Source organism: Dreissena polymorpha, chromosome 3 (genome assembly GCF_020536995.1).
Source record: "Dreissena polymorpha isolate Duluth1 chromosome 3, UMN_Dpol_1.0, whole genome shotgun sequence".
NCBI lineage: Eukaryota > Metazoa > Mollusca > Bivalvia > Myida > Dreissenidae > Dreissena > Dreissena polymorpha.
The window spans coordinates 67,922,001-67,935,345 of NC_068357.1; the positions used below are offsets into that span (position 1 = coordinate 67,922,001).

Below are 13,345 nucleotides of genomic sequence, written 5' to 3' on the forward strand. Positions count from 1 at the left end.
AGTTTATTGACTTTAATTTATACAAATATTTTTCAATTCACTTATGCAGGCTTTTCAATTAGACCTGAGATGAAAAAAATGAGGTTCAACATCCTATTACTATTTAATACTTTTTTAAGCGTAGCTGTTTAATTCAGCTTTTCACCTTAAATGACCTATATTGATAGCTATGAAGTGCTGAGAAAATTTCCAGTAGACGCGAATGAATACATCCGAATATTTGTTGGCTGATTTGAGAGAAATCCCCCGAACATCGGCCACATCATTACGTCTGTTAGTCCATCAAATAGTATTTAACACTGTTCAGTGTATAGATATCCAACTATTCTCAGAAACTTCGAAAAGACTCATAGACATAGAATTAGGCTCAGTTACTATAACACATTAAATTTCACCTTGCAGAATTTCAGGGTCAGTAATCTGTCAATTAATCGTCAGGGGAATACATTATGGACTACCGTTGTTAAGGGCCTTATGATGATAACACAGTATTGCTTTCAAGATATACAATAACATGAATGATTGAGAAAGAAATGAATGAAACCCTATTGGTAAATGCCACTTATTTGCATTGTAAGAAAAAACCAAAACTACCAAAATACTAAAGGTGTCGTGATAAGGGGAAAGTCGTTTAATTATCCAAACACACATGTATGACGTTCATTTTTAATTACACGGGTGCGTTACAAATATGTTTTATGTGATAAACATCGCGAGATGTACCATGTTTAATGGTAGAAACTTTATAAACTGTTCATGCAATACACTTTTAAGTTTTAAAGTTGATAAAATAATTGATTTACGACGGATAAAGCTGGGTTCCCACTGCCGATCAGATCAACTCGATCAAGCCCGACCAAGCGGTCGGGTACTGGTCTGGTTCGGTCGGCATGAGTGATCGAGGGCGGTCGGGTAGGTCGGCATTGGTCGGGCTTCCTACCCGATATTTTTTGACATGTCAAAAAAGATCGAGTAGCGGTCGAGTAGGAAATGGATCGAGAAGCGCTCGGCAAATGGTCGTGTATAAGTCGAGTAGAAGATCGAGTTGATCGTGAAGCAATCGTGTGGCGATCGGATTGACATCTTTTACACGATCTCTACCCGATCCGCTCGACCTCTACCCGAGTTATTTTAGATCGCAACACGATCCACTCGACCTCTATTCGATTTGATGTACATATTTACTAGACTGCTACCCGACGATTACTCGACCGTACACGATCACTTCTCGATTGCTATTCGACCATACACGAGCTCATGTCACTAAAACAAAACTCACGTGCAAAACGTCGTGCTTGTCTCTCATAACCTTCTTAGAATCGGACGAGTATACATCCAAAGATGCCAAGAAATTGCAAAAATGCGACTGATACTGCTAAAACTAGTAAAAAAAAATCTATGATGATTAAATTGATTAGTGAACAGCAATGGTTGAAGTTTTTATTCTCAAAGTTTCAATACACGACCGTGCGCGACTTTGTACGACTGTAGTACGACCATCACGATCTGGTCGTGTGAAAATCTGGTGGCAATTGAGCTGAGGTCCACTTGGTCGAGCTGAGATCGTATAGGGCTCGCATATAAGGTCGAGATGATCGAGCGGAAATCGGAAAGATGGTTGAGTGGACGTCGTGTGGGGGTCGTGTGTTATCGACAAGAGGTCGAGAAGAAGTCGTGTATACCCTTTTTAGTCGAGCTTGGTCGGGTTTGGTCGGGAAATTTTGGTGATCGGGATGGTCGAGTTGATCGGATCGGCAGTGGGAACCCACCTTAAGGGATAAACAAGTGATGCACGTTTAGCAATATTTAGTTTTTTAATTAATCTATATGCAATAACCGGCGTATATAGAAGTGTTTATTTTCAACTATCATATTTGAAATTAACGCTGTATATCGTGTTTAATATATTTATTGTTTAAGCTGAAACTGAGTACGTTTTGTATATACGTTCTCATTACTTTTTAAAAGATATTAAACGTTGATTAATGAAAACTATAATACAACTTACAAGTTTAGAAGAATTAGCCCCAGAAAATAAAGGGAAAAAAAGTTGTATTTAAAAGTAAATATTTTTCTAATGAACAGCCAAAAACTCCTTCATGTACAAAAGATATGTACTCCGTTTAGAAATCCCAATCAGTCTGTGCAGATTCGTTCATTCCACACAAAAACACAATTACGAGTCTATGGGTCTGTATCGCTGTTATCTTGCTCATTATAAATTTCACTGAAGTAAACAATTATTGATTTAATGTACCATATAAACATTGTTGATTATTTTTTTAACATTCCACAGTCATATTCATGTGTTGGATTTACAATGATATAATATAATGTTGACATTGAAATCATAAATACTAGCTTTAAGAAAAATTAAGTCTTTATTTTATTTCCCTCTTCTACTTAATCTGTCATCTTATAAACATACTGACATCCCTGCATATTTTGACCATTTGGAAATTATTTCCTCTTTTCGCGAACCACAACTAAGCAGGAGTATGTTTGTCAAAAATATTGTTCACATGATTCAGTTATTTAATTCTCGCAGGACTAGACGAAAGCATTGGTGTCGCACCTCTGTAAATAGAAAATGTGAAGTTAGATAAAAGATATGATGTGAGGGCAGTGATTTAATGATACCAATAATGCATTATACATGTTCCCCTAAACAATTTTTTAATTATATATTCTTCAAATAACATCACTTTCTTCTATTAAATAGATTTTGAAATTTAAAATGTCTAATATTGTTCAATTAAAAAGAGAACAACAACCAAACTGAGTATTAAAGAGTTTGAAAACATGATTAATGGTTGTTTCATCTAAAGCCTAACTCTTACTCTTGTTTGTTTATTTGTCTAAAAAACATATTACATTTTATTAGTTTGTTCAGTTTACATATTTTTATGTCAAACATTTAAAGGTTTTGTTCCACAATAATGATTATGTTCAGACATTTACAACTTATGTTATCTAAAACTGACATCTTATTAGCTTTTGCCTGTAAATTAGGTAGCACCTATAATCATATTATTAATAATGAGGTGCGAGATGCAGAAGGAACGGAAGGAACGATGACGCAGACGGAAATATTCGATAAGGGAAAACTCCAATCTGAACGCATCGGACAGTGGGCTACACCACACCGTTATGGCGGAATTGTCCGAGGAGTCCCGATTGGGAAAACTCCTCAATCTGTTTACAGTTGTCGCCCTTGTGTGCGGTTTTCCAAAATATTGCGCGCAAATAGTCTTAAAATATCAATGACTTTTTGCTGACAAGTGAAAACGAAAACAATCTCAGCTGTGTCTTGGAAAGTTAATTATCGGGTAAATCGAACATTTTCTTTGATACGTATGTATGAAATTATTATATATCTACAATATACATGTATTATTTTGTAGATTATTTTTCTGTAGGCATTTCTATCTATCGATACTATTTCCAAACAATACAATAGACAACACAAGTTTTATCGTAAATATGTCATACGTTCTAAAATAAGCGGGTTCCAAATCTACAGGGAATTATTAAAAATACCTATGTCTGTTTCTTGACGTAACATATTTCCGGGTTTGGGGTGACTATGGACGTTTCGTGCCACTACCAGTTCGTGCCACTGATATTTGTGTTGAAAAGGGGTAGACGTTTCGTCCCACTGATAATATATAGGCGGATAGGTGTGAAAAATGCTGTATATGTGTGAATGATATTGGGGTGTTAATAAATGTAGAAAATTACAACAATTTTGACAATTATAATGATAAATAACAAACAAATAAAATGATTTATCGTTAGTATGGCTTGTTCTCATTGAGTCGTGGGTTCCCTTTGTGTCGTGGTTATAGAGATCGCGTGAAATCACTTGAAAGAACGTTCACAGGCGCTGCAGTTCGTTCCGGTAAAAAGTATGACAGAATCGGCGTTCATTTTACAGATCGAAAATGCGTCAAAAACAGGTAAATAATTCAATTAACCATAACCCGATGCATTTTTATACACAAATAAACACTATTTCTACCCTTATATTGTTTCTAAGTAACACAAAATCCCCTATTTATGAGTATTTCCCATGTTACATCGTCTGTTGACATTTTTACACAAATGACGGTCTGCGCATGCGCGAAGCACTTGCTGTAAACACACTAAAGTTTAGGTCACACTCAACAAATTGTTCCTTAATTGAATTGTTAAAATCAATTAAGAAACAATGGGTTCACTTTGAGAATTCCAATTAAACACATTTTGTTTTTATTTTTCAGAAACAACCTATCAGACTGATGAAATGCAAGGCATATTCTAGGGAAATGATGATGAGTGCATACAAGGCAGTGAAAGATGACCATTTGCCAGTTGATAGAGCAGCAATCATGTATGGTGTGCCAAAACAAACACTGAGGGACAGAGTGTTGAACAAAGTCAAGATCAGCTCAAGGTGGGGAAAAGATTCATTATTCACCTATGAAGAAGAAGAACTGCTTGTTAGCCATCTGGAAGGGTTGGCCCAGGTTGGTTATGGCATTAATCGCTCTCAGTTGAACATTCTTGCAGGTGATTTGGCTGTGAAACTGGGTAGACGTTTAACTGACTCCATACTAAGCAACAACTGGTATTATGCCTTCTTGAGACGATGGACACACAGGGTTCGCCAAAACCGTCGGTCCGCCGGTCCTGACCGGCAAATTTTTCTAAGGACCGACAAGTGATTTAAGATAATCGGTCCGACTGACCGACACAATCGGATGAAAAAATGTTTCAAAAAGATCACTCAAAGTGTATAATATGCTATTGGATTAATAGAAGGTAAATGCTTTTTGTTCAACTTCTGTCAAAATCCTTTTTTTCTTACCTTCATTTTGATGTTTTGATGTTTAAAGTTGGATTAGAATTGACTATCGCATGCGAGTTTAAAATCAACGGTCTTTGTTTAAAAAAGCAACCGAGTGCGTCTGCCATTTTATTTGTTCCATTTAATTTCTCCACAACAAAAACCGCATGAAAACTTGTTTCAACAGGCATTTGTGAGCATTTCTGTTAAATAGTTTCATTATTATATTGTTCTGGGAAGGATATATTTTAATTTACATACCAACAATTTCTGAAATCAAAATTAGATTTTTCACCCACCCGATGTACTTTATTTCGGATATTTTAAAATTCGGACAAAGGGATATTTATGTTTTGATTTGTTGTTGATAGTTTGTAGCAATATGTTTTGTGTTATTTCAGACAACAAGAATGGATGGTGGTAATTATCATGGGCCTTTCTATCAAGAAATAGGTGTGAAAGACATTCATTTAATTGAACCTGGAAATCAACCACCTCAGCTAAGAGAAAATATTTTAACGATAGGTGTTGTTTTAGAACTTGTGAAATTGGCTAATAAACAAAAACTGAAGTCATCCAAAGTAGTGTGAATGGGTGTGTGCAAATAAGTCAAACTTGATTGGATGTCACCCTAACTTTTCGAGAACACGGATTTGTAGAGCTGTGCAGGCTAAAAAACAGTTTGACAAAAAGAATTTTTAAAAGAAATACCTTTGGTTTATATGTGGTTTATTATTAATATAATAATTGTTTAATTATATCGACTTTTGACATGTTTTTATTGTATATTAATGTGATCAAAACCAATAAACATCAAAAAGGTACTCTCTTTTGATGTGTTTTGCTGTTATAGTTTAGTCGGACAGTGGGACTGACAGAAACTGATTCGGACTGACAAAAATTTCAAGTCTGTCAGTCCGAATAACTGACAGATTTTTCAAGTTTTGGCGAACCTTGGACACACAGGCTGAAAGTCATTAAACCAAGGGGTCTTTCATCAACAAGAGCAGCCGCTGTCACACAGGAGAATATTGACAGCTACTTCAGGGATTTGGAAGCTATTCTTACCAAGTACTCCCTGAAGTGTAAGCCACATCTAATTTATAATCTGGATGAGAATGGCATTCAGCCAGAGCATCGACCATCAAAGGTTATCACAGGAGTTTCATCAAGCAAAACTCAAGCTGTCACCTCTCCGAATACAGGCACCACAACCATTATAGCGTGCGTAATGGGGCCGGAACAGCACTACCCTCTTACTATGTGTTCAAGGGAAAACGGACAAACGATGACCTATTGAAAAATGCAGCAGTTGGTGCCAACTACGCCATGTCGGATTCTGGATGGGTGAACGGGGAGGTATTGATTAAGTACCTTGAAGAACACTTTCTGAAATTTGTTCAACGAGGATCAGGTGACATTTCCCAACCTATACTGCTCATATATGATGGCCATGCTTCACATGTCTCCATTGACATAGTCAACTGGGCAAGAGAGCACAATGTCATACTGTTTGTGCTACCCCCACACAGTTCTCATGCCCTCCAACCATTGGACATTACATGTTTTGGGCCGTTCAAGTCTATTTTCCACAATGAATGCCATCTATACATGGCTAAGCAGAGGGGAAGAGTCATTACAAAATATGACATAGCTGACTTGTCCGGGAAGGCATACTTAAAATCCATGACACCAGCAACAATCCAGTCTGGATTCCGGAAAGCTGGCATATTGCCATTTGATCCGACAAAAGTACCAGCAGAAATGATAGTGCCGTCTAAATCATTCCCCAAAATCATTCCAGAATTGCCGATTAGGACCATCAAAGAGCTCCTAGATGAAAAGTTAATGGAAACAGCTCCAAAAGCCAAACTTGAAAAACCAAAAGCTAATAAAAATAAGACACAGGACAAAAAGAAGAAACCAAAAATGGGTGGAAAGGCCATAACAGAAGACTCTACAGACTTTCAGCTGCTAGAATACCAACAACTGAGAGAAGAAAATAACACAAAAGAAAAAACAAATAGATCAAAACAAAATTTGCACAAATCACCCCAGCCAAGCACAAGCAAAGGAAATATTGTGGACTCTGACATTGAATGCGAAATTGAAGATGAAGATCCAGCTAACAACTGTTGTATATGCAAGAAGTTTTCACCGCCAGGATTGGATCAGTGTGATGAACTTGTGATCGTCAAATGGGCCCAGTGCACAGCGTGTGGTCATTGGTGCCATCTGCGATTTTGTTCACAGATCAGAGTAGTGCGCCGGCTATCTGATTTCTTCTGTCCGCATTGTGCTGAAAGAGAGTGTTAAATCTATTGACAGTTACTTCATCTGTTAGGTTGTTTAAATAGTATTTTTATTAAATTGTTATGGATCAGTTAATTTCATTCCATCAGTATGTAATGTTTATAATTGTTCTTGTTGTTGTGTAAATAGTAAGTGACTAACAAGTAATTATTGAGTTTATGCACAACAATGACTTTTGATATTTGTCAATAAAATCAATTGTGAAGATATTTTTCAATTACTGTTTATTGACTTTTCTTGCATTAGCTTTATTAACAGAATTTTGCTGTTTTAATTCTTAATTATTGATCAAATAATTTGTTTGTCATTTAAATTATTTGTTGTTATAGAAAATAAAATTGCATATGTATTTCAATAAAATTTTATGATTATTGTTTGAAATAAATTAGTTATAAAACACACACACACACACAATAAAACACTTACTTGGTTTGCATATTACATTCAATAAAGAATGTAACCTGCAGTTTATATTGCATTAGTGTGTTTACAGCATGACATATTTGCTTACATACAACAGCCAATCAGAATCCACGACTCAATGAGAACGTATTTCCAAGATGGCCGCTTGACATGATGTAAACAAAACAAATAGAAGTTTTTGTATTTGTTTAAATCAGCGAAAAGTATCCAAATTGATTAACAAAGGGTTATACTTGTGAAATTAAATCTTAATTGATTTGAACTCTTTAGTTAATAAAATATTTTACCGATTTTTACACAATTACCCACGACTTAACAAGGCAATAGTATATACTAATATTTGTAAATAGTGTAATATATGCGATAAACATAAAGCATAAAGTGTTTTATTTTTTATGAATCATGTGTATGTGCTTGTAATAATAAAATTTTGCATAGTTCATTATGTTTAATAAATATAAAACATGAAATGCTGTTATTTTCTATGCACACAGTATATAATACCGCCAGACGGTACGAACGAACAACAACGTTGAAGGTATTTTTTTTTACATATATAGAATAATAAAGCAATATATTATTTTCGATTGATAGTTATAATTTAAATATTATCTTATAAAAACGAATATATCATATTTTCGTTGGATAGTTATAATTTAAATATTATTATATACAAACTAATATACATCATAGTTCACAACATATTTCTATTTTCCAGGATAGCATCGCAGAATCAACGGTCGAGCAGGGCGTCCCGACCTAGAGTTTTACGTGCTCGTCCCCCTGTTGCGCCGTGAGGCAGAAACAGTGGATCTGACAATTTCTCTTGTGTCGGAGCACGCCCTGACTCGGGTACACCGGAAAATCTTCAAAGAAGTGCACGGGCGGCTCTTCGAGATCTGGGAGAAGTAAGAAGACGATGACCTGACAACTTCTCAACTGCTGAGAGCGTGTAGCCATATCATCGGGCTGGGACCGAGCACAACCCAGGATGACATCCATGATGAGGACTTCTGAAATGCAATACATTGTATATATGATTTGTGTATGTGTATGATATGATAGTATGCTGTTGTATTTGTGTTTCTATATTTGTGCACTTTTGTATATGTGTATTAAAACAATGTTTGAATATATTTATGTAATCAATCTAGATATTGTTAAAATGTATGCATGCATTCACTTCTGATGTTGTTAATGTCAATTTATTGCAAATGTTTGTATATATTTATGTAATCTCTGCCATTTTTTTAAATGTATGTATGCTTTCACTTCTGATGTTTTAATATATTTATGTAATGTATTGTGAATGTATTATATGAAGCATTTAAATTGACTCTAAAACAATCTTGAAATAAAACAATGTTGTTTTCCCTGACATTGAACAGATGTTACAATCAAAGGTGCGAAAGTTTGATTTCACACATATACGGTATTATTCACACCTATCCGCCTATATATTATAGTGGGACGAAACGTCCAATGCCCTCCTACACAAATATCAGTGGCACGAACTGGTAGTGGCACGAAACGTCCAGCACCCACTGTAAATGGCGTAACTTCTCTAAGTTTTCGGACACTTATATTTTCGGACGACCAGAATTGTACACAAAATAATTATTTTTCGTGATCCAAAATTTTCGGAAAAAACGGGGTTTCGTCAATAATTAATGACTACATTTCCGGACAGTTTATTTTAATTGATTTTTAGCAGAATTCTGCCCTGCTCCGCTTACTAGGTTACACTTCTATCTTGGATTAAGGTCATAAAACCTGGCTGACCAAGGCCTTAAGTTATTAGACCATTAAATTTTGCATTATTGGTTAAATAACTATGTATATTTGTAAAAGACAATTTTTCATCCGACAGTTTGAATTAAAGCATATATTATGAAAGGTAATTTATTCTCTACTGAGTCCAAAAACTTAGTGTGAATAGGGTTGTCAAAATTCATCAACCATCACACTTTTTTTCAATAACCACTCTGAAACTTATAATTAAATTATAATACTAATAACATTATTTATGAATTTGGTGTGTTTATTTTATTTGGAAATTTATATTGTTACTAATTAAATCAAGATTTAAAGACATCTTTACACCTAAGAGTAACAAATGTTTGCATTATGTGTTTCAGGTCATTTATAAAGAAAGTAGATAAGATTGCACAAAATGTCATCCACATCACAGAAGCACAAAAATTTTGTCTCTGAGCCGATGGGAGACAAGCCAGTCACAGAACTAGCTGGCATTGGTGACGTTCTGGGCGGCAAGCTGGAAGAAGCAGGCTTTGATAAGGTACTCATGACACTGACATTTCTCACATCTAGCCCTAGCCTGCAATTCCTATACATACGTTGATAACATTTTACATAGGGCAATAAGATTTTAAAATTTATATAGGCAGGCCAAGAACGTTTTTGAAGCACTGATATTAAAAATTTGTGCAATTTACTGAAGTGCTAGCTTTGATGAATTTTGCCATAATTGCTGTGTATGCCATAAGTGTGAGGTTATTACGCCCATTCAGGGAGGGTGATTATTGACCTCTTTGAGTCGGTCTGTTTGTCCACCTAAAATGTTAATAGGTTAGTATAAAGGGAACTACTTCCACATTTTATAACAGGGGTTTTTATCTGATTTTGTGGAAAGGGCCTGGCCTTTTTTGAGGGGAAAAAAATCGCACGAAACGCCGGATTTTGGGGGGAAAAATCACACGAAACGCCGGATTTGGGGGAAAATAAGGAAAGTCTTAAATAATCAAATAAGCATATTTTACTGATTTTAAAACAAATTCAATGAAACAGAAATTTATTATGCAATGTTTTTCTATTTTCTTCACTGGTTTAGGTTAACTTATATATTTAAAGGTTAAAAAAAATTAAAAAAATAATTTTTTTTTTTTTTTTTTTGAGGGGAAAATGAAATCTAGGGGAAAATTTACCAGCTGAGGGGAACAAAAAATCGGAGGGGAAAGGGACGATTTACGGCGGGTCAAAAAGAAGGAAAAAAAAACCTGTATAAGCTGTTTGATTTGAATCTTATTAAGTTTATTCCCCTGTGATCCACACTTTTTTAGTTATTGCCCTAAAATGTAGCTGACAAAACCTTGAAGAGGTGTTAGTCAAGATTTTTTCAAAGCTCTGGTTACCATGTTTTATACATGTATAACTCAAGCATCTGGTAAAATACCTTGCAGCATAGTGGGTATTAATTTTCACTTTCTGTGTTGAATATAAATGCTATCACATAATTAAACCTTGTGTTACCATTTGCCTTATTAGTCCTGTTAAATACTGTTATGGCGCTGAAACAACAATAAAACATACAATGATGTTCCAGGCTTATGTGGTGTTGGGCCAGTACCTAGTGTTCAGAAAGGACGAGGAGCTGTTCAAGGAATGGCTCAAAGATACGACAGGGGCCAACAAGAAACAGCAGAATGATTGCTTTGGATGCCTCAAGGAATGGTGCGACCAGTTCTTGTAGACATGAAGCTGGAAAATGGAATACGATTTCATTTCAGTGTTGTTCTTTTTTAAATGTAATTTATTGTTATTAGGATGTAATGTTTATCAGTAATCAGCTAATTTACGATGTAATTTATATAGCATTAGCTTGATAACTGCAACTTGGTTTGTCATGCACCTTATTCATGGTATTGTGCGCAGTACTCTTTTGTTTATGTCAGCTTGTATCAATACAGAATCTTTTAGATTGTCTATAAAGAGATTGCCAGTATTTGATTTTAACTAAACTAACTGTTCATATGTGCACATGACTTATTGAAATAAACCCTGTTTGGTTTGGTACTATTCAACAATGTTGCATTGTAAATGTTATAGCCTTAAAACATGGTAGAAGTTTGTTTTAATGTTAATGCTGGAGTACTTAGAACAATAAGGAGACTGAAATATGCGTGACACTTTTAAGTATATGCTTTATTCAGCACTTAATATTTAACACAAAAGCAATTTTTAACTACACTTGGAGACTTTTCTAACGCATCACTTAATCATATCAATATAGCTCCCTTATTTTTAAAATTCCTGAAAATTTAATTGAAATTGAAAAACAACAAAATATAAACTTTGACAAATTTAAAACGTCGCTTCAAAAGTCAAATTTGCAAACTCGTATAACGTTCAATAATAACAATGTGAAAAGTAAAAAGCATAAACCTACACGTCTTAATAACTTACTGACTTTGCAACATGCCGATTGAGCCGTTATGCTCCTGAATATTCATATGAGCCATATTGTTTTTCTTTAATTAATGTTATGTTTTTTTTGTATAAAAACTTACCTAGAATTATGAAATTGAAATTAAATTGGAATAACATGTATTTTGCCTTTTACTACAATTGGTGATTTTTCTAAAGCAACACTTTTAAAACTTACATATCTCAGTAATGAGTAAATATTTTTATTTAAAATTGCACATGTGATCATTTTACTACAATATGTGCAAGCTAACGATAAAATCATTCATCCGTGACGATCTGACGCTTTAGCAAGTGGGAAAGGTAGCCTGTAAAATGCAAAGTGCGCGATTGCGCTCCTGAATATTCACACAAGCTATATTGTTTTGTTAATTAATTTTATGTTTTCCTTGTGTAAGAACCCACCTCAAATAATTAAATTGCAATAAAACTAGTATTAAATCGCGTTTCACCATTTCCACGTTCAAAAATATGGAACCACACCTACCCCACGTAAAGCGTCCAATTGTCGTGGATGAATGATTTTCTCGTGAGCTTGCATAGAATGTAGTCAAAGGATGGTATGTAAAATTTTTAATCAATACCTTTACTCATAACTGAGATATTCAAAATTGTAATGTGATGCGCTAGAAAGTGTATTTTTGTAGTGAAAGATGAAGGCAAGCTTCTTGGTGAGCTTATATTGGATAAGGCTAAGAATGATGATATAAGAGGATAATTGATTTATTATATAGTTGGCTAAAAATTGCATTAAAGCAAAACACTTGGACTCAACAAGTTATAAGGCACTAAATGGACAATGTTGAAAATTTGGCTTGAAATGTTGACCATTTGTGTAGTGCTTGAGTGTGTTCATACCAAAATGTTGAAATAAATTGTAAGAAAATTGAGCTCATCTTTTAACAGCTGCAATATACACAAACAGGAAATTTACAATTGAACCATGTAGTACGTGTGGCCATGTGTATATGATGTTGATGTAGCTTTACGCACAATTTATTGCTGTTATTTTCAACACAGCTGTTCATTTGTATTTGCAATGGTCAATTTTTGTTTGTTCATGTAAAATATGGAGACCTATTGGTACATAAATTCTTTAATAAACAATTACCATAAAAAAAAATAATTTAGGATGTCCAATGTTGAATGTCTTATTGTTCAATTCTGAATACATATATGATAATTAGTTTGGCATCAGAAATATTTTAGTTTTTAAATGTCATTAAACTTATATTTAAAGCTATTTGTTTGTTCATGTCATTTTTTCAGCTTGTTGAAAGTTTTCCTCAATTATTTGAAAGTAAAGAATACAAGAATCAGAATTCTTTCTTCAGGATTTGGAGACTTAGTGCCGTTAAGTTAATTTTCATGTGCGAATAAAAACTTTCTTTGTATTTAAGTTATGTAAATAAAACTGTACATGAATACAGGAAATTGTGAGGGAGTGCAGAATAAACAAACCACATATGATATCTCTTATCATTTTTATGCTCCCCCAAAATTTTTTGGGGGGAGCATATAGTCGCCGCTTCGCCTGTCTGTCCGTCCGTGCACAAT

General features: G+C 34.5%; 1 protein-coding gene across 1 annotated transcript; it reads left to right on the plus strand.

The window, feature by feature from the left end:
- Positions 1-3,188: 3,188 nt before the first annotated feature.
- On the plus strand, positions 3,189-13,031 carry LOC127874613 (barrier-to-autointegration factor-like). The gene is made up of 3 exons (XM_052419064.1): positions 3,189-3,329; positions 9,703-9,863; positions 10,908-13,031. The coding sequence occupies exons 2-3, from the start codon at positions 9,738-9,740 to the stop codon at positions 11,052-11,054; spliced, it is 273 nt and encodes a 90-aa protein (XP_052275024.1). The 5' UTR covers positions 3,189-3,329; positions 9,703-9,737; the 3' UTR covers positions 11,055-13,031.
- Positions 13,032-13,345: the final 314 nt, after the last annotated feature.